The sequence below is a fragment of the Neopsephotus bourkii genome, unplaced genomic scaffold (genome assembly GCF_033783945.1).
Source record: "Neopsephotus bourkii isolate Nb327-2 ecotype Australia unplaced genomic scaffold, CSIRO-AGI_Nbou_v1 NB_31, whole genome shotgun sequence".
In the NCBI taxonomy this organism is placed as follows: domain Eukaryota; kingdom Metazoa; phylum Chordata; class Aves; order Psittaciformes; family Psittacidae; genus Neopsephotus; species Neopsephotus bourkii.
In genome coordinates, this window is record NW_026900548.1 from 1,236,068 (window position 1) to 1,263,664 (window position 27,597).

General features: G+C 42.3%; 1 protein-coding gene across 15 annotated transcripts in view; it reads right to left on the reverse strand.

The window, feature by feature from the left end:
* The window catches only part of UNC80 (unc-80 homolog, NALCN channel complex subunit), a 120,673-nt gene that overhangs the window by 53,580 nt on the left and 39,496 nt on the right, over window positions 1-27,597 (reverse strand). For 9 of the 15 annotated variants that reach the window (XM_061344161.1, XM_061343761.1, XM_061344086.1 and 6 more), the window contains 8 exons: window positions 24,725-24,897; window positions 19,041-19,253; window positions 15,033-15,204; window positions 12,386-12,519; window positions 9,132-9,297; window positions 5,438-5,641; window positions 3,851-3,951; window positions 837-1,034 (listed from right to left, as the gene is read on the reverse strand). In XM_061344161.1, coding sequence (XP_061200145.1) covers window positions 837-1,034; window positions 3,851-3,951; window positions 5,438-5,641; window positions 9,132-9,297; window positions 12,386-12,519; window positions 15,033-15,204; window positions 19,041-19,253; window positions 24,725-24,897 — 1,361 coding nt within the window. The remainder of the gene's footprint in view (window positions 1-836; window positions 1,035-3,850; window positions 3,952-5,437; window positions 5,642-9,131; window positions 9,298-12,385; window positions 12,520-15,032; window positions 15,205-19,040; window positions 19,254-24,724; window positions 24,898-27,597) is intronic. The other 6 variants (XM_061344180.1, XM_061344170.1, XM_061344001.1 and 3 more) reach the window with 3 other exon arrangements.

Consider the following 27,597-nt stretch of genomic DNA (forward strand, 5'->3'; position numbering starts at 1 on the left):
TTAGCTGTTGTTTCATCTGCTCTGTGCGTTGTTCCATACAAATACCCTTTGATTTTCTAATATGACAGGAAACAATCTACTAGTTGATGAAGAAACATTATGAACTTGTTTCCTGCTTTTTCATTTTCCTCTTACAGGGATGATAACCTCTTCACCCAACTAAAATCTTCACAAAACTTTTACGAACACTTTTGTTTTCAATGTTACAGCAAAGTAGTCGAATGACTCCACCATTAAAAGTATTCAGAGTAACTGTAGTCTGTCTGCTGTGATCAGGTATATGAAAGTATTAACCACCTATTGACATGATTCAGCTGGTACCTGGGTGGGCACTTCACTGAAAGCAGAGATTTATTTCCACTGAAGTTAAAAGCCCCACTAAAGTGGCTAAAAAGGCACAATCTTGTATGATTATCCTCCCGAACTGGTATTAAAAGTGTGCCGCTGAAGAGACCGCAACATCAAAGACTAATGTACACAATCCTTGGAACAGCTCCGAGAGTTCAAACTGAAAATAAAGAAATTAGGCAAGATTTTACAAGAACTTCAAGAGTTATTAACAGATGAGAAGAAACAGTGAGCTGAAATCCACAATGGCTGATAGAGGCTATAAAAGAACAGGTTATAAGCTTTTAAATGACATTATCAGCAACTAAGATTCTTTCCAATCAATACATATTACATTCCTTCCATAACGCTAAATGCAAAGCTGTGTTTAAGAAAGGCTGTATTAGTTTTGTTATGAAAGAACAGTTTGAGCACATTACGCAGTTCTTGAAGGTAGTAACAATCTGCACAGACAAACCCCAAACATTCTGCTTTTTCCATCTACTCACTTCCTTTTGCTTTTTGCCTCTTGCCACAGTGTTCAATGTGCTGTTTTCTCGCAGAGAGTCCACTGTGTCTCCATACAGGAGTTTGATGGCCCGGACAAGGCGAGCACAGGACCGGCTGTGATGGAGGTAGCAGTGTGGGTGACAGTAGTCAATGTGGGTGCATATGAAACTTTGTTGGTTGCATAATAGGATCATAACCTTGAAAAGAATAAAAAGAGAATAGTTACCTACACAAAAGAGCAATACACAGAGAATACACAGGGCAGCCAGTGATGGAAACACTCAAGCTAACTAGCTAGGCATGGCTAAAGAAACATTAGTATTAACAAAGCAAAGAGACAGAGTTGCTGTTATATGTGTATGTCCAGTTGGTGGCAAGATTAAGGCTGAGGAAACCAGTCTGCAGGAAAGCTCTTGTATTACCACTCTGAACTGATGGCTTACACTGGAAATTGTCAACTACTCAATCATCACTAAAGCTGCAAACCCACCAGGTTCAGGGGTTAGTTTCCTTCAAGGAACATGAAAGGAAATGTCTCAGTAAGCTCTCAAGTAGGAATAAGCTGTGTCAGTTGTTCTACATATGCTTCCTTCCCTGTGCTTGGGTAGGCTCATCCAGCCTAGCTTTACATTCTGTTTCTGGTGGTGCTGCCATATGACAGTAGGGAGTTCTAAAACCTGTCTAAGGAACAGTAAATATCTGGGCATCTAGCTATACTGAGCTCTGCTGCAGCAACACTGCTATTAGTCCCTAAACTACTTAAAGACAGCCTTGGGAAAGTCTACACCACAGTGACTGCTCTCTGCTGTAACTCAGAGGGTTTCTTCCCAGAGGAGCAAAGGTCAGTCCAGTAGCTCTTTGGACATTGTTCTTCGTATTAGTACACAAACCCAGCCACTTCTAGCACTGTGATGAAAATACACAAGCATTCACACTGTAGGTCATAACTGGCCTTTATGAATCCTCTTCATCCCTGACCTAGTGTAGAAATACCCAGAAGTACCAGAAAGAAGCTATCCCACCTTTTCCAAACACTTACAGTCTGTGCTGGCTCTTTTAAGGCAAGGAAGCCACATCACTCTCAATCCTCAAATATTTAGGCTTCTAAAAAGCCAGGAGCTTAATTTAAAACAAATCTGTGCTGTGTATGTGGGATTCTTGTCTCTGTCTGACCTCAAAATAACATGAGGCCAGAACAGGCAACCAGGAATAACTCAAGTTGCTGGTGTTGTGTCAATACGCAAATGGTATAAATCTGATCAGCATTATATAGCCTCTACCCCTCCTCTGCTCCACTGTTACAACTTGTAGTTCAGTACTTGAACACAGAGTAAGAACATCACACACTGGATTGCCATAAAGGACAGTAAAGGAAATGCTGGTGCCCCCCTAGAAGCAACTGGAACCAGTGACCTTTCTGAGTGGTTTGCTTGTGAATATGAAGTAAGGCAGGTTTTTTTTGCCTGTAGTGTTAGTGCCCACTCACCCATGCCTTCCTTCCAGCAAACAAAACCAGAAAGTTCTCATATGATATCAGTACTTGTGTGGGTGGCATTAACTGGAACAGGTGATTTTTCAAACCTTCCTTTCTCCTATGCATGCTAATCACATGCAAAGTGAAGCAAACATCTCGAGTTCCCTTCAGTTTATGCTTCATGTTTATGAGTCCATGTATCCTCCCACACTGAGCAAAGGCACCATGAGTTATCCTAAAATGCTGGCTAGGGATACTCCTTTATCCTTTAGCAATTCATTGCCTCGTACACACTCTCATGACTAACATACTCAATTTAGTACACTGGAATTTCCAAAGGAAATGTCATCATTACCAATAGCATTAGAATACTGACAGAGAAGCAGGGTAAGTCCAGGGACTGAAGTACTAGCTTGTAAGACATGACATTTGAGTTTCCTCCTCTGCCATCCTCTTGCAAAAGAGACAACAACTATCAAGAACTTCTTCTTACACCACGGTATTGGTTTAAGCCTGTTCTTGCCCACCAGCTGAGAGCAGACTGTGTGAAGTGCCTGGGGGAGAGTGTGGGGCATCAACTCATCATTGGCAGCTATCTTTCTCAAAGGCAACTAAGAAGTTAAAAAAGCATCTGTCCTCATACACCTGTGCAGGATACAATCAGTCTGTATACAGGGAGTTAACCCAACTCTTCTCCAAAAGACACTGTCCATACTGCACCATCACAGTGTGTCATGAGAGAACAGAGGTCAAGGTGGATACCAGTGGACTGAACTGTGTGGACTTGCCCAACTGGCTTTTGGCATGTCTAAATCACAGGTACAGAGATCACCAAAATGGATGTTTTAGGCCCTGCATCTGCACCACTGTACTCCTCACCTATTGGATACAGTAGAAACTACACAAGGCCCTGTTGGGTTAGACATCATGATAAAATATATCTAATGGAACCAAAGAAAATGTTCCAAAAGTAGGTATTTTTCCCCCCCACAAAGTGCATAATTAAGCTCATTGTCACAGAGTTACTGGAGACAAAAATACATAAATTGGCTCAAAAAGGGGTTAGAAAAACTCCCTAGGGAAAATTTTCTGGTAGTTAAGAAACGTAATGGTCATGACAGAACCTCCAGCTGAAGCAGTTTCTAAAATGCCATTTCCCAGAAGCTGGGAGCCCAGTTCACACTGCAGCCCATTGTTACCCTTCCTGAACTACCCCTACTAGCCATGCTGAAGATAGAACACTGAGCTAATGGATTTCTCAGCTGAGGTAGCACGGCTGTCCTGGCACACTAGAGAGAAATAGTCCCCTTCTGCCATACAAATTAAATACACAAAATGAGGGAGCAAGACACAAGCTTTCTGGTTTTAGTCCATGTTAGAAATGACAAAGAGACATTTCCAAAGTTCGCAGCTTACTTACACTTGAGATCCTTGGTGCTATGTGGAGAAAGCACAGATTGTGATCTGGTCATTGCCAGCATGAAGGTTTTCCTACTGAAAATGCCATCCTTGAGAGCACCGGAGGTGACTTATACTCACATGCAGCCACGACATGTTCCGATGATAGTTCTCCTCCGCGCCTGTGTTGCTCAGCACCTCAGGCTCAATGCTAGGTTCGCTCGCACTCCAAGGGCTCCCTTCTTCAAAAGAAAAATACCCAAAAGGTGGTTGTTTTTATTACTCCCTGTGTGCTTTAAGACTAGGGACAGCACTTGTAAGCCAGGCCAGCCTTGTGGGAATACACCAGAGTACACAGAATATGCCACACTGGAGAGACTGCATTTGGACACCCCTCCCCAGTCCTTGTATCATGCTGCCTTGACAATTACAAGAACCATTTAGGCTTGGCTCACAGGTCATCTTGTCAGTAGCAAACACTGCTCCCTCCCCACTTTTTTCTTCAATGGAAGGGGAGAAGGCAAACAAAAACCATTATAAACAAATTCTTTGCACCATTCAGATGTTGCAAATGGTTGGTTTAGTGATCTGCATTGACTGGGCTCTGTGGCTAAAAACATCAACAAAAAACCCAACCAGAAGTGGCATCAAACTGGAAATGCCAATGGGCAAAGTCACTGCCAATTGCCCATGGAAACTGCAAATGCTATGGGGATAAAAGGGGAAAAAAATCCTGATTCTAGCACACTAGTTCTAAAGAACTCAGGCACGTGAGTGATTTCTCTGGGAACTTTACAGATCTGTTTCCTGCAGCCATTTCATAACCCATAGGCCTCCTATCAAACTAACATAACACTCTAAAGAGATGGCTGGGGATGAAGTCTGGTTAATCCTTTCTTTCTCCTCTTGGAGTGAACTGTGACTTGCCACAGTCTACAGAACAGGTAATCCCACTCTCCATGTTCACCTACTGAAGCATCTTTTGGGGAACATAAAAATCACCATTAATCTTGGGAGGTTATTTCAGCTCCAAATGTGTCTAAACCATAGATTTTGGTTAACATCTCTAGCAGAGGGAACCCCTTTAGTTTAACTGTGATGGAGATTTCTCATGGCAGGATGCTCATTTGCTTTCCATAAGACAGCTATATGGTAATCCATCTTTCGAAGATTAAGAAAGGCATCTGTAAACTGTAAAAGTATATGTATATGCCAATATGTAGAAATATAGTATGTAGCATGTACATGTTATGTTCTATAGATAGGAATATATATATTACATGTCATAAAACATGCCTATGACATCATATCCTACATAGAATATGAAGTGCATGTCTGTACATATATATATATCTCCTGTCACTATGGACAGCGTATGCATATGACATCGTATTCATTGTATCATAGGACTTAGGGGGGTGTGTATGTGCATATACACACGTGCATGTGCTCCCCTAAAGACAGCATGCGCTTGGCTGGCAGGCACCAGCATTCCAAGAGTTCATGCTCTAACACGGAGCTCTAAATTGCTAACCTGTGCATGGAGCCAATGCTGCACCCAGGATTTGAATGTGTTCCTGGCTCAGGCGGTCACCTGAAGAGGACTCTAGGTTTTCCCTAGCCTGCTGGGGTGAGGGTCTCCTGTCATTTCTAGCTCTGCTGCAATCACATCAGGAGTTTAGGTCCTGCCTATTGTCCCCTCCCTTTCCACCCACTTGTCTAAGTTACCTATATCAGTGACAGTGTCCCTGCTGTGGGACAGCTGCAGCTCCTCATTCTCAGACTCTGAGTCCTGCCGTGATAACTTGGTGCTCTTTAGGCTGCCGGCCCGGCGAATGCTGGAAAGGGAACCCCCCTTCTTCACCCGGAAACTGCGGGTTCCTTTAATCTGGAGCAAGCGGGAGCCTCCTATCCTGATCTTCCTGATGGGAACTGTATTAAAAGAATAAAAGAGGACTTTTTTCCCCTTAATTTTTCCCCATTTAAAAAAAAAAGATATCCTGGCCCTCCCTTCCCTCCCTCCCCTTTGCTGTCAGCCTATACTGCAGCATCTTTTCTTCTACCAAGGAATGTGGGGCCAGAGGCTCCCTCCAAAGCCATCGCCAATGCAGCACTGTCAATCGGGCAGTAAAGATGCTTTACGGAAACGTGTTCAGCACCTCATTTCCTGGAGACCTGGTACGTCACCTCAGGCCTTGTCTGTATTTGGAATTAGCCCTTGTTCAACCACCAGCAAGTAGAGTCGGCTGCTCTAATAGAAACCCAAAGCCTGGACAAGGAAAACATATGATTCACACAAATTTGATTCAATTCCTGCCAGGAAACAGGATCTGCCCAATGGTTGTAAACTGCAGTTTTCTTTGCCAACCCCTGGGGTTTACATTAGTGCAGAATCCCCTCTTGCTAGGGATAGATGGCTGAATCCCAAACATGAACAAGGCATCACGGACAAACCTATTTTCTTGTGGGCCTGGGGTCTGTAAATCTCACTGAGCTCTGCAGTAGGATCAATTATTTACACATACAGCACGTGTGACTGCAGAAGGGTAGTCTGTTTCATGGGGTTAGCACATGAGACTTCTCTGAAGTAAGATTTGCATAAATCCGTGTCTCTGCATGTTACTCTTCATCATTAGAATGCTTTAGAGGAAACAGGAGCACGTAGATCCTCTCCTTCAGACAAATCAGCAGCTTTCAGGCATTAACAACATCCATTGACACTGCATTTTTGATGAGCACAGACATGAAATGGTTCAATGTTCAAAGCACCAACCGTTTGCACTTTCATTCTCCTCTTAGTTCAAAGGCAGTACATGGCAGTATGTCAGTCCAAATGTTGCAACACTCAGTCATTTTACTGCAGATCTAATCAGGCAAGGCCACGTGTGATCGATTTTGGTGTGTTGTTGAGAATGAACAGGATACAGCTTTTTGGATACCATGGGCAAGCAAAATATTTTAACAGAATTACATTTTGGCTTCAGGGAAAATCAAACACACCTTTACTCCTGAGAACGTCCCTAATTCCTTCAGAACCCAATTCCCAATCCCATTTCCAGTGGCTAACATGCTGGACGAAGACATCTGGATAGGTTTTGAGACCTGCTCCTCAGTCCTCATGTATCAGCTGGCCAAATCACTGTTGAGTGACAGAGAATCTCCCTCCAAGTGAATATGCTGAGTTCCTTAACAATCACTACTGCTTGAATTCTGTTCAGATCAGCCTCAATACAGTGGCTCTTTTCCCCCAAATGCCAAAAAACTTAAGCACTTGTGACTGTATTTCATCAGGTCTGTAGAATCCCATTTTAGTACCCAAAGAGTACATAAGATCCTCTGAGAGCCTGCATCTACCTAGCTTTAGTGTCTGTATTTCAGACCTACCTGGAGCAGATTCTATACAGTAAACTTGCAGCTTTTGGATAACTGTTAAGCCACACCTGGGGTGAGCAATGAGAGCAAAGTTTTTAACACTCCAGTAAAAAATGAAAGGAAACAGATTAGTACTTGTCAAACAGGTTAAGGCAGAGAAACCTGTCACTGCAGGCAACACAGTTCTAGTCACATTTGCACAACAACATTTTCTTATCTAGGAAAGTGTAGATTAAAAAAGATGCCTCTGCATCTGTAATATTTGGCCCAGTTGGATCCCCAGAAGAATATGCTGTGGCCAGAGAAAAGAACATTAATTACTGTAATTTTAAAATATAACATTATCTTGCATTTATTTAGTTTCCATTTTTGCCAAGAGTACATTAGTACATTAGGATTCAATCTTCCTACCATAGTCACATTTCCCATCTCTAAAATGTAGTAAAGAGGCAGATTTAGTAAAGGAATACTGCATTGTAGCTTAGGAAAAAGGGAGAATGAGGGAAAAAACCCAACCAAAACTGCAGGGAAAATGTAATTTAACAGAGTCAAGGATGCAGAAAGTTAATACTAATTTTGTAAAAATAGTTCTGCATTTTGTCTGTAGCACAGTAACACATAAAGGAAAATCTAAGTAAGCATTGTCTTGAGAAAAATAGGAGAACAGCCACCAGCATTTTCCAGTGGGACTGCATGCTTATAGGCATGCTCCCACTCAGGTAACATCCCAGTGGACGGGACTGCTGCCTGAGATGCTGAAAAGCGGTTTCAAGTAATTGCCGTAAGTTTAATCAAAAAAAGCCCAACCCCAATAGAAGCTTTTCCTTATCTAAATAGTTAGAGACATATCATCCTGCTGATCTTAGACTATCAGACCACAAGGCTGTGTGCTTCTCCTGGCTGCCAGTGTGCCAAGGGTACCAAAAAAGAAGTTGAGCATGAATTTATCCAGCTCACCTTTCTTAGGTGTATATCTAGCTGTCTTCACAGGATTAACTGTCCCACCTGACACACACATAAGTCTTGGAAGCAGCTCTAATGTTATCTAATATCTTCTTCAGTAATTGTGGCAGAGTCACAGCTGAAGAAAGCACAAACTTTATCCAAAGTCCCCTGAAGTCAATAAAAGCTCCTCTGAATCATTAATGCACATTACAGTTCCTAGACGATAACCAGCCACAGATTCCATCCTTTCCAAGCAATTAAACATTTATCCTTTTCAAACAGTCATCAGAATTATCATTGAAACATCTGCACCTTTATATGGCTATTGTGAGACAGAATTTAAACAGTTCTAGAAAACTTCTTAGAGGGAAAATCATTTACAGGAACTGTCTGGCAGTTTACCCTCTAATTGCAAGTATGCACGATGACTGTATATTGTATTGCAACACTTGTACCATCAGATAGTATGCGCATTTTGCGTGAGATGGCTCAAAAATGGAAACAATCTGCTGTTCTTAGCAAACACAGTGAGCTTGAGGTTTGCTTGTACAGTATACAATATGTTGGTAACATTAAACTGCTAGCCATCAAAAGCCACAGAGATGTGTTTTTTTCATGTGGTAGCAAAGAATTCAAGAGATCAAGTGATCAACCATTAATACTGTGAGATGCCATGACTTCCAAACTGGTACAGATTTTCACAGAAAGATCCCTCCTATCTGTGGTTTTCCCAAAAAGAAAAACTGTCATCAAAATAAAAGAGGAACAAGAACACTTTTGATCTTTATTTTTAAAGTGAATCAAATAGCAATGCTTCTCTCAGCATTGCACTGAGAGACAGTTTCAAACAAGGCATCCTCCCTTTTAGCAATCTTGCAGTGCCCTCAGTTGGCATCAGTCATAGCAGTGCTTTATAAAATTTAACATCTTTGCTTCTCACATTCGTTATATTTAACCCTGAAGGCCAGAAGCGTTTCTGAAATGATTCGAAGCCACGTGACTCCATGGCTGCCTGCTTTTAACACAGTCTGTGCAAATGGAAACACAAAATCAAGCACCACTTCACAAGCCCTGAGAATACAAAAGCCTTATTATGCTGACAAACCTTTTTTCTCCTCGAAGCCAGCCTCAGATTTGAGGGTGTGGCTACTGCTGTGCAGGGAATCCTTCGCATCTTCATTTTCATCCAGAACCCCAGCAAAGCTGATCTTTCTTTCATACCTGTGCCGATCCATCTCAGGGTCCAGACGCAGCCTGCAGCTCTCCAGATCCTGTAGCAGAATGTAGATCACACAGATGTGCAGGCAGTATGGGCCCTCATGCTTTCCACTGCAACCATAGCAGCTTCACAAAGAACTGCTTCAGATGGGAATTTATTTCTATCACACAGTTCTCCATCTACTCTGACACTTTCTAATCCAGTTACTCGTTGGGCTTGCAGCATCCTGAGCCAGGCCTGATAGATGGAAGAGTTAGGAAGTATTAACATGCTTATTACGTTAACACTGCTGAGTGAATTGGTGCCCTGTCTGCAAGCTCATGAGGGGAAAAACACATAAATAGTCCTTATGGACAGGTGGCAATAAAAGGTGGCTGTTGCCGAAGATGCTGGGTGGACGGTTATGTCTCTGCTCCAAAAGGACCCATGGTTGATTAGAGAATTCATTGATCTGTACTCATCGAAGGCAGAAAAGCTGAGAAAGGCAGCTGACAGTGTGACAGCCATGGAAGCATGGCCCAGAGCAAGCTTTCTGTGTGTAGATCAGGCTGAAAGGACACAGCACAAAACAGAGAGTAATAAAAATGTTGGCTGCACTTAAAGTCTGGAAAATAAAAAAAACTGCACCAGGGAGAAGCTAATTTGCACCATCATTCCCTCTTATTAAGAGAAACGGCACCACTTGTGCCACCTACTGGCTAGTAATTTGGGCCAAAAAAAGCAGAAGTCCTAAAATTTCACAAGCTATGGACATTCATCCTCTTTCCCTAACCATAGCTAGAAAAGGCAAAAGAAGCACTGTGAATTCCCACACTGGCAAACACAGTCAAAATGCTGGGCTCTTTAAGAACATCATTTGTACCTTTTGACTGGGGATATCATCAGCTTTGAGATCTATGTAACTAGGTGAAATCTAAAATGACACAAAGCTCCTTGCTGTCAGTAAACTGCTGGTGAACGTGAATGATAACATCATCTGACAGAGTTTAGGATATGAAACAACGGCTAAAGCATTTCAGGATAAAAATCTGTGATTAAATCTGTCTGAATTACAGCATCTTCACAAATCAGCATGCATACACTAAGCCATGATAGCAGTATAGGTATATTCCTAGGGCACGGCCAGAGTTCCCCTACCTGGAGTGCCTGAACACATTACTCCTTCAGCTGTCTGTCAACATGCTAACACTGGAAATTGCTGCCCCCTCAAATCAAATAACAATGCACACAGTCTATCTATCTTCAGCAACTGCTAAGCTAACATGAATGACTTTCACCCACAGCAAATGACAAGTTCCAGTTCCCTGGCTCTACCGTGGCAGCAGTAGGCTCCAAGAGAATGTATTCATCACTCCCAGACATGTGCAAAGTCAGATTGTATCTACTCCACCAGCTTCAGTAAAAGGCTTTGTTTGAAACTTCAGTCAGGACTGCCTGCCTCACTCACACATAGGTATGGGTGCTTACATCCTCAGCCTGGCAAGTCTGGATGGACTTGGGTAGTTAAACTGGTCCACCACAACTAGGTCATTGCAAATGCTTCATTTTTTCTAGGCTGCTAAGTCTGTGCTCATAACTATGGAACAGGTATGCCTACAAACACCAATGCCAGTGAGATTTCCTCTGCTGGAATTTTGGGTCTGTGGATCATTATGTGCTTATTCTCTTAGAAAGGAAACATCACGCCATAAATACAGAGACTTAGCATTTTAACCCAGAGTGTGTCAGTTCTATTCCCCCCCCCACCCCAGCACAAAGGTAAAAGAAGCACTCTGTGGCCATTTTCTCTAACAGGCTCTTGCATAATGTGATTGACCTTAAGGTTTCTTCTGCCTGTGCCTAACAGAATGATTCCTTCTCCTCTCTCATATGTAAGTCTGAAAAGCTATTTATCATTTGCATTTCTGTCTGTCACAAGAGCACAAATTTCTGTTGATCTTCATTACTCAACATATTCTTAGTTCCAAGCCTAACTACTTTACTCAGCTAAATTGCAAACCCTGGTGTTACCTTGCTTTTGGACGCAGTCATTTATGACATGGTAAAAGTATCAACAAAGTGTTTAGGAAGACTTCAGCTGAATTTATCCCTATGTTTTAAAATTGCCCTTCTTGCATACCTGGGGGCTGAGTCACTTCATCATAGGTCATCTACAGCCTTTGAAATTAATTTCAGAACCTAATTACAATAATGCCCAGCCAAATCAGCCTGTCAAGTACAACTGTCATCAGCAAAATTTGATCTAAGACTGTGATTAAGAAAAAACAGAATAATAGGGCTAAATCCTTCATGGCTTTTTGAAACTTATCTTCTTATTCGTTCTTTTTAACTTTTATCCTGGTTTCCTAAATAAATTAGGTTTAAAAGATGAAATTGCGTGTGTGCTATTCAATTCTCATCTCATTCCATGCTAACCACCTCTAAAGGTGATGGTCACCTTCAACCCAATTTGACAAAATATAACTGAGTGCCTGTGCATTTTGTGAAACAATGGGCTGAAGGCAAGGTTAAACTGCGTTATCAGTTGTACGAAAGTCCACACAAGAATGAACCACTGGAAATCAGGTTTCATGGGTTTACAAAATTAGTTCTCCCCTAGTCAGTCATTTAGCTTACTATTCATGCCATGATTTGCCTATGCCTCACTCCATCTCATGGAAGTTTCTTTCTTTCCTTGTGTCTTTGACTTGTCTTTTTCCTTACTTCCCCTTCAATTCGGCTGTCTAACCAAAGATCTGCAACCTCTACTCTCCATCCAATTCTCTCTCTCATCCCTCTTCCTTTGTCCTACCTGCCCTGTTCAGTTCTGTGTCAACTGTCCCTCCTAATCAGCTAGGTAGCACTGTCACTGCAGCCCATCTCCCACACCTCTCAGGTCCCCATACTCAGTTTCTCAATCCCCTGCCCTCTTCTCTGGTTTGAAACTTTCTTGAACTTCTGGTATATGTTGTGCTTCCACAGCTTAATCAACCCATTTGATGTGCCTTGCCCATCTTCTATTCACCAAACAATGACATCTTTCTTCCTGTACCAGAGATCCACTTGAGTTACTACCCCACCCCACCTCTCCTCAGACAGAAGCCAGAGACCAGTGATTTCTGTGGGCATGACACCCTCTTCAGTGTGTGTTGTCCACTTACCACAAGAGGCTCAGTACGTGGCCTGGGCATGTAGGGAAAGGTCTCTCGAAGGAAAGTGGTTATCTCCAGAAGAAGCTGACAGGCTGCCATTTTCAGTGCAAAAGGGCAACAACATTTGGTAGGATTCACAGTGCCTAGGAAAAAATATTTCTGTGGTGAGCAAGGAGATTATACATAATCTGGAACCAAAACGTGATGGACATTTTCACATATGGTGCATAATGCAAGCTGCACTGAAACGGACTCTTTTCTGACTTTTCCTACAGTAAAAGGAACACAGTCAAACAAGTATCAACCTGTGTATTTACCAGGCCCTGCAATAGTACTAACACGCTATAATGTAACAAAGTATATATTCTATTCTACTGAAGTAACACTGTAGTGTATTATAGTACACTACATATATACTACAGTATACATACATATAGCATATATACTATAGCATATATGATAGTATATTAGGGTGTAGTACCTACTAAACTAATGTAATCTTAAAGCATTTTGTATAGGTCTCACTTAAAGTTAATGGAGATTAAGAAGTAGATATCCTTCCTCCCCTTTACAGTCTTGCGTTCAGTGAAATATTGAGCAGTTCTAGAAAACAATCCCTTTCAGATACAGGAAAAATTCTCAAACTACATAGATATGACTAGCCAGTAAAGAGGTACTGTGCCTATTCTTAATTACTACCCTGACAAATGGAAGAGACAGCCCCCCTTGAAATCAGGCTTCTTTAGTCGTGCAAAGAATCCAAGTGCTATTTGGATAATCAAGGAACAACCAAAATCAAACTGCTTAATCAAATTATGTGTTCAAATGCTTAACCTAAAGCAGCATGGGGAAGGGAAGAGGGCTTATTGAAACACTTGAAGTTTTGTCTCAACTGAGTCTAAACAACCAGCTTCAGAAATCCTACCCTTTGTAACCCATCTAATGGAACTCAAAGCTCAAAAAGTGGAAGGATTCTTCAGCACTTAATCAATTTGAAAAATCCTATTTAGGATAACAGACAGCAAAAATAGCAAATAAACTAATTGGTTGTGACAACAACTAACCACATCCATTTTTAATATGCCTGATATTTCATCTACATACATGTCAGAGATATTTGTTTCACCTGCTTTCCCCCATGTTACTTTCTGCAAAGAAACAATCCAAACTAAACATGTAAGAAGACACTGCATGGATCAGATAAAAGCAGGTTAATTCTGTGACGCTTGCTAATTCTTCTGCACACATTAACAGTAATGAACTATGGACTTTGTAGGGCCTATAATAATCTGAACTATCAAATACAGATGAGACATACAGTGCAACGGAATATCCAACTGCATATTTCCTGCTCCTCAGTCTAGTCCTTACAGCATAACAGGGCAGTTGTTGAAAACCTCTGCCCTCAGTCAGATTCAGTTATTCTCAGACACCGACTTTCAGGAGGTTACTTGAGCTTTTAAATGCCTTTCTAGACCACAACCTGTTCTGTCCATTTGCTTGTCTTAGGTCACCCTTTATAGCAGCTCCACTCCACTCGCCTTGAACACCCCATATCAGTCAGTCACAGGAACGCAGTTGCTCATTTACAGTGCAGGAGAGGGAAAATTTTGAGTACACCCTCCTCCTGCTTCAGATGTACTTCCAAAGGGGCAAATAACATATCCAGAACAGACACCCACACTCAAGAAGTTGCTAGTGCTGGCACACCACACAGGGGCAACGGTGAAGGTCTAGCTTAGGCCTAATGCCTTCTCTTGAGATCGTTTCCCAAAAATGCCATTACACTGCTCCCACCTACTCCTCTCTACTTAAAAGTTGGCCGTTATGCAGTGATAAGAACAAACCCAGAACCACAGAAAAAGACACCAGATACAGAAAAAGTGCTAGCACGCTATATTCAGTGGTGAACAACAGTATATGTACACAGGAAGCAGTACGTTACAGCACACATGTATATACAAATGGTGTCTGGAGAGGATATGCTTGTTACCACCTTCACTTACAACTACAACACTATGTGTTTTAACTTATTTTGATTCACAGGGTTTATTATAGTTTTCATGTTTGTCTAGACTTTCAGAGTCAGTGATCTGTCACCCCCTCCCACCCTTCTGTACACACAGGCACGAATGTGTGTGTTTTAGTCATCTTGTTGTTATACAGATTTTCAATGATACCTTTTATACCACTGTGCTATGTTTCTGCTTAAGAATCAGGCAAAGATACTGAAGTCAAGATTGAAAAGCCTTTGGCAGGGCTGTGCCAACTCACATCAGGTGAGGAGATGACTCTTCAGTGTTAAGAAACAGAAAAACAGCTGATCTTGCACAAATATTTTGGCAGAAATAACTGGGAATGAGTCTGAACCACTTTTAGCACTCAGGTGACAGCAAGACTCAAGAAACAAATTATTGCCCTGCTTATAATTGCAGCTACCAGTATACAGGAATTGCAACTCACTGCTTAGCTTCCCCCCCCCCGGCTTCTTTCAAAGTCTTTCAGTGCTGCTCCCCATTTGTGCCGTTGTACTTCCAGGCACGGAAAGAAAAGGGAAGGAAGCTGGGGTGAAGGTGAGGGACTGGGAAATACATCTGGGTGGCAAGAGGATGAAAAAAGAAGAAAAATTAAGTGCTCCTAAAGCAGAGGTTCTTACAAGGGGGGGTTCTTGTAGTAAAGGGAGTCTCCTTACTGTCATCTAAAAAGTCTTCTTCCTCATCCTCCTTTCTCAGGCGCCTCTTGGTCTCCTCATCATAAATGAGGCCCAGCAGGTTGGCAGGGCTCTCGCTCTCCGCATGGCACAGCTCATTGAGGCGGACACCGATTGCCTGCAGACAGGGAGAAACAGAAAGCACAAACTGGTGAGAATTTCAGCTCAACCCTGGAGGTCAAGAGCTCATCCCAGTGCAGGCTGTGGAGACGTTCCAGCCAGAACAGGATGTCCTGGCTTAAGTTTCATCGTCTGTGAAGCACAGCAGAGAAGGTGATGATAACAGATTAATTGCTACCAAACCCATAATTTATCCCACTCCCCCCCCCCCTTTTTTTTTTCAGATAGTGTCAAATTTCAGGATAAAAAATTTTTGCAGCTTTGGTTAATTCCCAAAAAACTCCAACCCAAACTAACACATCACAGGCAGAAGGAGATCAGGTCATTATTTTGTATGAATTTCTCCCACTTTTTTTTCTCCCCTTGAAATATGTGTTCCAGATTCTTGCTAAGTTTTTCCACTGGGAATCTGTGCCTTCTGTTTAAGAAACTATCCTCTGACTTAGGAATCTGGTAGCAGTCCCTGTTTCTTCCACAAAACTACTGTGGGAAAGCCTGCTTCTGTCTCTAAAGGAAAGATTTCCTGATACAATTCCCAAAAATGAGCAGAAAATACGCTTATGAGAGCTGGCAAGGTGTATGGGTAACAGTGTAGAGGGGATCCACGTAAAGAAGACAGATTCCCACTGGATACTGTTATGTTCTCCAGAAAGGCACTGATCATTTATTCATGGCTGATTGCCAGCATTATTATCAGCGTGTAAACAGCCCTCATGGTACTGTCAGCAAAGGGTGTGTTAGCAAGAATGCTTTCCTGCCAAGACACTTCAGAGCTCTTAAGGATTTGCTCGATTTTCTTTGCTACAGGTAGGTGAAGAGAACACAGACTAGCACGTAAAACTATGGGAGATAGGAAACGTGTTTAATTACAGAGCTTTTATCAGCACTTGCCATTTGGTCTTCTTGGGTTTGGGACAGCTTCAGAGAAAGATACTGATGAGCATTTCTGGATATTCTACAAGTCAGAACTGACGGTCATGCCAGCACTATATAATTTTCCTGCCTCAGGTGTAGTGATGCAGTAATACATGAACAGTCACTTACTACAACTCTTCTTCCTCGCTACTAAGCCATTCTCTGAAATACAGAAACAATGAAGATGGTAGACTTTGCTACACAAAGAGAATAAGGTGATTGGTGTGGTCTGCAAGCTGATCCGAATAACTGCCAAACTCTGCTGTTTGTGAGCCTGCACATTGCTAAATAAGAACTCCACACCTCTCAGGTTTTTTTACCCTTTCATGTTTCAAGCATTTAAAGGAAGAAATGTTCTGCATGTCTCTCCACAAAGCAGTAATTTATCACATTTATGCTGTGTAGTCCATCCTAATATTAAAGCAATCATACAGAAGCCCACAGCTTTCTACCTAATAAGGACTGAATTCCTTATTGTGTTATTTCCCAGCAGAGAGCACGCCACACTTTAAAACAAAATGTCTCTTAAAAGAAATAGCCAAAGGAAGTGACAGACTAACCTGATCAGAATAGATTTAACACTGTATTATTTCAAACGACAGCATAACAGGATTGCTTGATTCAACAGACTTATCAGTGTCATGGGCAGTCAAAACCCTACCTCACGTGGCAAAGGTTTACTGCTGTTAGTCTCTGATGGATGTTAGGGAGGCTGAATTAAAGTAGTTGGGTGGGCAGAAAGGGTTTTACATTCATTCTCAGTCTCACTCAACTTTGATAATAGCACTGTATATCACACTAAGCGAGCAATGACAGACAAGCTAGGATCCAGAATTAGCACAAATTTCCAGTCCTATTTACTGAAAAGAAAGCCAAACCAAACCAGAACAGGGCCTCAGTGCATTTTCTCTTTGTCCAAGAATCTTCCTTCCAGAGTGCAGCTCTGCTGCCACCAAGCAGAAAGGAAGGTGTGCTCTAGGGCTGACAAGCACCTGGTAGCATGGAGGCAGAGATGGCCTGGGCAAGGAAGCTCATCTTCTTGGTAATGAAGCTGCTTAGGAGCTGTGTGAGTGCACAGCCCCTCATCCTGACAGTGCCACAGTGAAATGGGCAGGTTAACACACAGAGGACCAGCCTTGCCCAGCAATTAACATAAAGTACATAAAGGAACTGCACCTCAGCAGTGCTAGGAACAGACCAATCCTGAGGCATGAGTCTGTCTGGGGGCCAGTGATGCTGTGGGTAACTATGCCATCCTAGCCTCCAGTGAGAAGAAACAGAAATACTACTGAGCAGCAGGACACCTTGCAGTAAAAACAGAAGAAATCTTCTCCTGCCTTAAAGTAAAAGTAAGGCTTTTTCCTTCTGGGATGTTCCTAAGCAGCTGGTACACACACGCCATTTCTAGCTTCTAGAATGAACACAGATAAATCTTACGATGCCATTAAAGTTCAGGGTGAAAAGAACGATGCTATGCTGCCTGCCATCACATGTGACCTTGCATTATGCAGTGGTATTTTAGCATTTTGAAAACAAAACCTTCCTGGACGTTTTCCAGCATGGACTGTTTCAGTGTGTAAAACTGGCAGCTGAGGGAGAATCTAACTGGCTTCTAATAGTTACTTACTTGCTTGCTCCTGTTTTTGTCATAATATGAAAAAGAGAAATGTCTAGAAGTAAAGAGTCTGCAAACAGCAATGGATAGCCCTGACTGTCAGCATTGTATGCAAAAATACTAGGACTATGTAATTCTGTGTTCTCCACTTGGAATCCACAGAGGTTTTAGGCTAAGGTGGTGACTTCATGGAATATAGAAGCAAATGCATTCACACTATATACTTTTTCAAGGATGTCTGGTATTTTCTGCTGTTACAGTCACCTGTGTTTGAGACATAAGAGAGAGTGGGGTGCCCAGGCAGCATTCTCTAAGTTAGATTCAGAAATGGAAGGAGAGCTGCCAAAAGACAAAGCTTAGTAGCTTGGGTGCTCACACCCAAGCTGTGTTCTTCTCCTGGGCTGTGGGCCTACAGTGTGCTCCATTGAGATGTATGCATTGGTTTAACCTAGGAGAATATGGGTCAGTAAGGCTTTTTTGGCATGGCTTATGTAAATACTCCAAGACTGTGGAATATGCGGTTTTCAAATTCCCCCAAGCCTTGGGTTTTACATCTGTTTGTTTTTTAACCTGATCACAATGCTCACTGTAAAAATCTTTCATTTTGTGAAAAGAGGTGAGAAGCACAAAGCTCACTTCCAGATAGACACATGTAACAGGCACCGCAGAGGCCAAAGGAACTTCTCCCACTGTTTTGTGAAGTGACTGCAGTGAGTGTCAGATCTTCAGCAGGTACACCTTAGTGGTTTTCCAAAGACACTGACAGCACCAGACACGGCAACTGCCTAGTTCATGGGTGGAAAGTAATTGCAATCAAATAAAACTTGAAGGAGCTAAGCTCAAGACAGTTCTTTAGATGACATGTAGTAGCCCTGTAGAATTCCTTGCCAAAGAATGTGCTAACAGCTGGTATGGGTGCAAAGAGACTGAAAAGTTCGTCAAAGAGAAATTCATTACTAAATATGCAGCCCTGGGCTAAAAATATTTGGAAGCTTGAAAAAACAAGTAGTATCACACGCCCTGCTCTTACTCTTCCAAGGCATTCACATGTGACAAGTGCTGGAAATAGGAGAGGGGACTAAATGGATCATCTGAGGGAATCCTCAGGGGGAGGGGACACTGCTACCTCCTAACAGAGTCTCTTTCCATTAAAAGAAGAGCTGATCCTGGCAGGCTGTGAGTGCAAGTTGAAAGGGAAACATATGATTCCTAAGTTTACTGGAAGTGAAATTCTGTACAAGATCCAATCACCTTTACATTTTGGTATAGTTCTTAACGTAAGTAAAAGAGAAGCAAACACTTACATCTCCCCACTGGTAGAAGAGCTTAGCTGCATTCCACTGCAGTTTCTGGTTCCTTTTGTTGCCCACAACAGGAGAACGTCCACGGGACAGACCTTTCTTAGTAATGTTCACATGGTGGCCCTTCATCCACTCGGGCCAGTTGCCACGATTGCAGCGATGAACGAAGCGCGCACACTCCAGGAACAGGGCTGCTCTTGCCACTACAGGAGCCTCCTGAAACATTTGCAAAAATCACCTTAAATACAAACATATTAAGAGGATTTTGTGCTTTAATCAACTGCTTTGCAAGCCTGCCAAGGAGTCACACAGACTGAGCAAACCCAAAACCAGAACCTCTGCTCTAGATATCACCTCTTGAGCTAATGAAACCAAAGCTCAGTGAACAGTTATACTCAAGTCCAATCTCTAGAGGGGCAGAGAGAGCCACATTATAAACTTGGTAAAAACCTTGTGCCAGCAGCCCTCTGTAATGCTTTCTTTCAGAAACCATGTAACTGACAAAAGCAGAAGTGTGCATCTGACACTCTTACTGGAGGAATGAGACAAGTTTTCTTTTCACCTTTGCTAGTGAGGCTGCAAATATTGCAAGTGTAGATAGCAGCACAGCCACATGAATCCTACAGTTTGTCTTGTTAAGTTCTCCTTGTGCATCTTTGGGGGTGGAAGCATGAATGGAGGCTTGCTGAAACTACGAAGAGAGCTATCTTGCACTTAGAACAAGCAGATATGGAGACTGAAGTCCATTACTGGCATAAGTTGATGAAATTTTGGTGGCTTAACTTTAATGGCCTTAGCAAGCATCAGACAATTTTGTAGTGAAATAACATCAAGCAGTTATGTTTGGAAGTGGTTGACTATTTTTCAGAGGAAAATCCTCCTGTCCCCAGCCTGGAAGAGCTCTTTTCTTTAATGGGAGAAATTATATCGACTGTTTCTTTGTATTAAATCACCGAGCAAGATCCATGTTAGACCAAAACCAAATACTTCTGAAACTCTCAAAGATGTCAAAAACAGTGCTGTAATTCATTTCCAAAGGGTAGCTTACACTCAGTCTACAACTGTGCACAATAACATCTTCACAGACATCAAAAGTGTCTAAAAGCAAATGGTTCTCCTAATTTCCATTCAATTTCCTCCCTCTCTTCCTACAGTTTTCACAAGCAAAATCCCCTGTGACCAGAACTTTGTGTACCTCAAAGTACAACAATGTTCACAATTTACTTTGAAAGGTAAATGAAATCCCTAACAGGGATTTCACAGAGCACAAGTATACTCCACACATTTAGATGATGACAACTTTAATGATATAATTACAACAGATCAGCATCAATTTTTAAGGGAAGGTTCTTCATCTGTGGCCCATGAATAACAGGCAAGTCCGGAGACCACAGAACATAGCCTATGGAATATTAATAAATAGTGCCTCCAATCAGTGCTGTAATCAAAAGTTGAAAGCAAGATGTTTGGACCAATGTTCCAAAAGCTTGGGAACTGACTTGAGAAATTCTGTGCTGCAGCTAAACTCACAGCCAGAAATTACTAACAACAGGACTGAGAAAAAGTCAAGTCTTTTAGAGGACATTAAAAAATTAAGCATAAAAAATGTTTTGTCCACATTAACAAGAAAATATGCATTAACTCCTTCCTGACATAATACCCTGTTGCAACTTTTTGCTCCTATTTTATTCAAACACTGGAAGCAAACAACAATCTTTCAGCAATTCTCTTGAATAAAAACATTGAAGCTGGCCCAGTGTTCTGAAGGCACAAATCTGAAGCCAGATATTCATGACAACCAGAAACAAAACTAAATTCTAGCATCTGGAAACATCATTACAAATCATTTGTTGCTTACATGAAATATGGAACACAGAATAGAAGTGGATTTTATCCCTCTAGTCTCATGGAGTAAAACCTTAACCATACATGAAAAGATGAAGCCCTGACCTTTATTCTCCTTCTGTTTTAATTCATCACTGGTAAAGCCACAATGTCTTAGCATATAGGAATCTTGGAAAGATGTGTTGCAAACATTATGGAAACGCTCAACTAAAGGAGGATATTTAGAATAGGGGCGGGGGGGGGGGGGAGGGAGGAACAGAGTTTCAGATTAAAAATCACTGAAGAACTCCTGCATGATGGAGGAGGCACAAGCTCCCTGGGATTGCTTACCTGAGGCTCAGAGAAACCTGAAGCAGCAGCAAGAGAAAGATGAAGATGTGACAGAATGGACAGGGATGGATTCACACCACAGAGAAACACATCACAAATGGAGAGAAATGAATCAGGCAGGTGATGCATAGCTGAAAAGAACACAAATTACCATGGTCACTGTCAACAGTTAACGCAGAAGCAATACTCTCACAAGCCTGCCTGTACCTTGGAAACTATTCACAAGTACACTTTAAACACCAGACCTACTGTATCGCTTTACCTCCTGAAAAGTGTTGTACTGTATAAATTAACATGAATAAGAATCCACCATTTTCTTAACAAAATTCCAAGGAGTCCCATTGGAGCTTTCCAACAGATAACCTGATCCATACTAACAACAGCAAAAGCAATAACCTGACTGGTTATTAACCAGTGTCCTTGAGAACTGACTCAAAAACATTAGTTCAAATCTCTATATCTAAAAATAGTGAGGTACAATCCATGACACAGCTCTTTGTTCCTGTTCCCAGCCATCTACTCTGGAGACCTGTTTGGAGCAATCTTTGATTTCCTTCCAGGTCATATGCCCTCCTATGGATAAATATTTCTGCTATGGAAACAGGGCTATAGGAACACCAGAGGCTACTTAAGACCCTGGCTGATGTGGAATCAAGATGCTGGCAAGTATTCTTGCAGTCTGGACTTTGTTTCTGCTGTTCCAATATTTAGTGGGTCTTCTCAAACTCTATCCTGCCATAAAGCAGTGCCACCATGGCATTTCAACAAGGGTAAGAGATTTACATGCTTGAACAGATCAGCTCACACATCTTACTGGAGAAATGTAATGGTGTGATAGGTGTCACATTGCTGAACTGGCCAAAGGAAAGCTTGTATTTCCCCATGGGAATCATACACTGGTCCAGTTAGGATACTTTATCTAACATCTTCATGCAACAGCAGTTTATTAGAACCCTCACAGAAACTTGACCACAGACTGAAATATCCTATTACTTGCCTTTCAACCTCCAACATTTCTTAAAAGAAAGAAAATTAATTTTACTCTTGCCAAGTCTGGATTTAAGCTGGTGACCAAAGTATTAAACTGTCTGCAATGTATTATCATCATCAAATGTCTGCAAAGCCATAAATTGATTATAGTTGTATAAAATTCAGTCAAAGATGGACATTGCTTCCAGGAAAATACGTTAACTACAAAGTTATTAAGCCTAAGGCAACGCTCGGTTTAAAACAAATCATTACCTCTATCAGGATGCTTTTGTTTTGCTGTTCTAGTTTCTTTAAATCACTGTGGCAAACCTGTATAAACATCCAGGCTGATCAAAGCTCTTCAAATTCGTATATATATGGAATTTCAATAATCCGCATAAAAAAGCAGGCTCGAAAAGTTTGTGAAATAACTGAAAGTAGAGCTGTTTGCCTTTCATTTTCTAAAGGCTGCCATAGCAACTAGGCTGCTTTTAATTTGCGTCCAACCTGCTTCAAACTGTGACTTCAAAAACCTGAAAATAGAAGTTAAAAAAGCAGAGTTTTCTGTTGGGTGTGCTCTATTGACACAAAATGTGAGAACTTTCCGTAACAGTATACATTGCCATTAAGCACTACAGTGAGGTGACAAGCTGTCATCTTTTGATACCTGCAGTTCATGTCACTTCTTAACTTCCATAGATCTCCAATACTTTGTAGACAAACTGCCAGCTGAGCAGAGTCTCCGAAGTCTGTAATTAGAACAAGGCTTCTTTCATCTCTACCTACAGACCTTCTAGAACTTCTGATACCAAAGCCTTCTGCATCATTCAGCAGAAAGGAAACAGGGTCAAACTCTACTTTGCAAAAGCCAGCTCTGGAAGTCAGAACAGACATCTTCAAACAGTTCGCTCAGACCAGTAGTTTTCAGCTGACTTCAGACATGGGCACTGAGTAAGTTGGTAGCTTAAACGGCTGACAAATTAAAAGACATTTACAGGCAACAGGGACAACCCCTTGGTTTATCACCTGATTTATTAGCACACAGAGTAGTGCATTCCCAGAAGGATCTTAGTGACATACTTGTCAGCAATGTGCTCCTTCTGCCCATGTGCCTTTACATTCCCTGTGTTTGTTTAGAATTCACGATGGGGTGGCATCCTGGCAGGCTTGAAGGATGAAGTTGTCTTTGTGCAGCACAACAGCAGGAGTGACCATCTCCCCCTGCAGCAACCTTCCCAGCACACTTGCAACCCTGACTGGCAGGAACCACTTCTGACTGTGAGAGCATGAGACAGGCTTTCCTATCAGCCACTGTGAGAGCATGAGACAGGCTTTCCTATCAGCCACTGCTACCATAGCTCCCAGCCAGAAGGACAACAATGGAAGAATGGGAGCTAGTGAAGAAATCACCTCTCTACTGGAAGATGGACAGGGACCAGTCCAAACAGTAGAGCTAGATGTGGACAGATGGCAACAGCGACTTTGGGCCAGTATTAATGCAGACTTGCTTGAATCTGCAGCTTAAGTATGCGAGGGTAAGAAGAAGGTATAAAGGAGTTGTGGACATAGGGACGTAACATCCCTGCAACTAGGAAGCAGACAAGGCATCACAGCTCAGGGCACAGCACTAGCACAATGGGAGAGTCTATGAGCATGTCATCTCCAGCAGCAAGGAAAAAAACGGAATATGAGCACAAATGGCACAACAGTCAGAGGTGAGGTGGCAAGTGGGAAGACAAAGGGATAGAGAGCACACGGATGCTCTGAGAGCAGTGGCTTTCAATCTTTTTCAGTTTGCAGACATCCAAACACTTATGGAAGGAAGAAGAGCACTGTGCAGAGAAGCTACTAATAATTGGCTTTTCATAGCTGTATTTGTCACATTCTTGTGCTTGTCACATAAGCACCTCAGAGAGCCCTGCTGGCCCATGAACCACAGGCTGAAGGCCACTACTTTAGAAATAGAAGGGACTGATAAAAACCCAGCAACTGCAAAGAAAAGGAGGGAGACAGAAGATGCAGTGCCAGGGAGGAGGGACTGAATTGTGTCACTTCAGAGATTTGAATCTGCAAATTTGCAGTATCTGCATTTAAAAGCATGCACACTCTGACTTTTGACATTTTTTCCACTGTGGTGATTCAGTGTGCTATTTATAACTCTGTTAGAATTCCTGAGTGGAATTCCTATGCCTCTCCAAGTGGTTAGCCAGTCTTCAGTCCTTATTCTTTACATTATTATTGCCACTAGGGCCAAAAGCAGAATCTCTGTGGGCAAAATTTGAAGTCTGACAATAAAAGCTTTATATTGGCAATAATCTGGTTATGGGAAGCCATATAATAAAAAATAAATCAAATTTGTCTGCATAATCCTCCAGTCACAGGTGTTAAAACTCCAACTAATAGCAACACCACCAGCTGGCACTGCTGTGAGGCTTTACCTACTTTCTGTGTGGGCATGAGCAGCATTAGTGAATGACAATGGACCACCATGTATGCATGTGCTTCTCAATCAGCAGGTAAAAATACACCAATGAATGACTTACAAGATCCAGAGCAGCTGCCAAAATGGAGGCATCGGGAATAGTGCCTGGTTCACAGCAGTTCAGGAGAAACTGGAAGCGCTTCATGCCTTGGCGGATTGCTCCCAGGTTCACAACGTTCTTGGATTTTCCTCCTTCTTGGTTGGAGGTCAAGTGATCATCAAAGCTATGGCAACCTGAAGAGGCAGAGTACAGAGGGGATGCCGGGAGGGGTAGGGAGAACGGAACACAGTCTCTCATCAAGAAAAAAAGTGGAACAAAAATCCTGATGAGTACAGTCTTGGCCTAAAGCCCTTCCTCATCTATGCACTATCTTGAAGATAACAGGGACATTTTTGTAATATTCATGATTCCCATGAAACAGGCCTAGAGCAAGCCCGATTCTGGTCTTGGTCATAGTGATGTATGCTCAAAACAATTTCACCATACTCAGTGTGGAAGTCCAGGATCTGCTCCAAAATAGGTGAACCAGAATATGCTCTTCCTCCCCACCTCTTCAAATCGTCTTACTTACTGTTCTTCCTGAATAATCTCCTACTTCTCTATTTCCTCTTAAGTTTACCTTAAGGGGGAGCATGCATAAATCTTGTCCCTCATATATCAGCTTAGCAATACGTCATTTACTAGGATAGAAGAAAAGAGCAGCAAATACTGGAAATGTTCTATGTGCAAATCAAGTACTGTCCTTTCCTTAGGCATATATCACCAGAACAGCCAGAGACTGGACTCAACTCCTAGGTATCATCATCATTCCAGCCTCTCTCCCTTGACGTGCACACTTTGGGATGGAAAGCTCTCTGATAAGCATTCCTTTTGAAAATGAAGCTAGCACCCCACTCCAGGACTTCTTTCAAGCATGGTTTTAAGCTCCATGTATAGAGTTCACATGATAAATAAACTAATTCCATTGCTGATTGGAATGAACACCTCTGAATGCAGACGACCATTATGCATCTGGTAGCCAAAGTGTAGAGAGTGGTAGGAAGACACAGAAGAGAAATCAGGAAAGTAGTTTCAAGGGCAAGGAGGCTGGTCAAAACGAGACTAGTCAGCTTCTGGGAGTCTTTATCCATAATACTCTCCATGTTCACATGTGAAAGTATGAAAGTTTACAGAATACTGAAGGATAAAAGCACAAGAAGAGATTCAGAACAGCCCTGCGGAGAAGGACTTGGGGGTGTTGGTCGATGAGAAAATGAACATGAGCCGGCTTCAGTGTACACTTGCAGCCCAGAAAGCCAACCGTATCCTGGGCTGCATCAAAAGGAGCGTGACCAGCAGGTCGAAGGAGGTGATCCTGCCCCATTATTCTGCTCTTCTAAAACCTCACTTGGAGTATTGTGTGCAGTTCTGGTGTCCTCAACATAAAAAGGACATGGATCTGTTGGAACAAGTCCAGAGAAGGGCCACGAGGATGATCAGGGGACTGGAGCACCTCCCATATGAAGACAGGCTGAGAAAGTTGGGGCTTTTCAGCCTGGAGAAGAGAAGGCTGCGTGGAGACCTCATAGCAGCCTTCCAGTATCTGAAGGGGGCCTATAGGGATGCTGGGGAGGGACTTTTCATTTGGGACTGTAGTGGTAGGACAAGGGGTAATGGGTTAAAACTTAAACAGGGGAAGTTTAGATTGGATATAAGGAGGAAATTCTTTCCTGTTAGGGGGGTGAGGCACTGGAATGGGTTGCCCAAGGATGTTGTGAATGCTTCATCCCTGGCAGTGTTCAAGGCCAGGTTGAACAGAGCCTTGGGTGATATGGTTTAGAGGGAGGTGTCCCTGCCCATGGCAGGGGGGGTGGAACTTGATGATCTTAAGGTCCTTTCCAACCCTAACTATTCTGTGATTCTATGATTAACACCAAATGGGGAATTCAAGATTGGTTCTAAACATGGATTTGAAAGACAAGAGGCAAAATGTCAGCTCTACAGAACTTTGTGACTTCTCCTTCCTCAGGAAATAAGAATAGCTGAAACTAAAAGTCCCTTTGAAATTGTATTCTCCAGAATTACTTGGAAAGAACTTACGTACTACAAACAATAGTTACAACAGAAAATGACAAAGTAGGTCTTCACTTTTCCACAGAAAACAGAGGTATATCAAAGTTCAACAGATTACAACAACTGTGGCTTTTCTCTCTCCCAATGAATCTGTACATAGTTTTCCAGCAAAGAAAATGTTCCTATGTTGGGAAATATTTCATCAAAACAGAACAAACAAACAAATAAAGAACAGGCAGAACACTTACATAAATGAGCAGGCACAAATACCCTTTTCTTCCAAATCTTCCTGTTTACTTACAGCCTGTAGCAGGCTATCTGAGCATTCCTGCTATGGCTGTTGTAACACTAACTTATTTGAGGTACAAACAAATGCTTTCCTATTCAGGGCCCTGTTAAGCTTGTGCCTGTATGAGATAAAGAAAGGCTTTCTGATACAGAAAGGCACATCTAACGCCTGTCCCTAGCCCCCACTATAAAGATCTAGCAAAGGCTCAGACTGTCACTACAGCCCTTTGCAGTCTCTGGCTTGCACTTCGTTGAAGCTTTCCAAGAGAAACCTTCAGATGCAGCTGACGACCATCCTCCACTATGCCCATCCTGGAGTAGCCTTGCTGTAAGCATAGGAGTCCTCTTTGGCATAATGATAATGTGACAGCCCTGCAGAAAGATCTCACCCAGTGAGCAGAGACCACCACCTAACCTAGGAGGCCACTGGATGACATAGCTCCCATCCTCACAGTTGCTTCTTGTGTGAATGTGAGATTACCCCTTGGAATAAGCATGTGCTGTTTGCCTGTGCTGTTGTGCCCTGAACACCCTGGCAACTTCTGTGGTCACTTCCAATGTCTTCAGGAAGTGCCTGAAAGAATGTTAAGGGT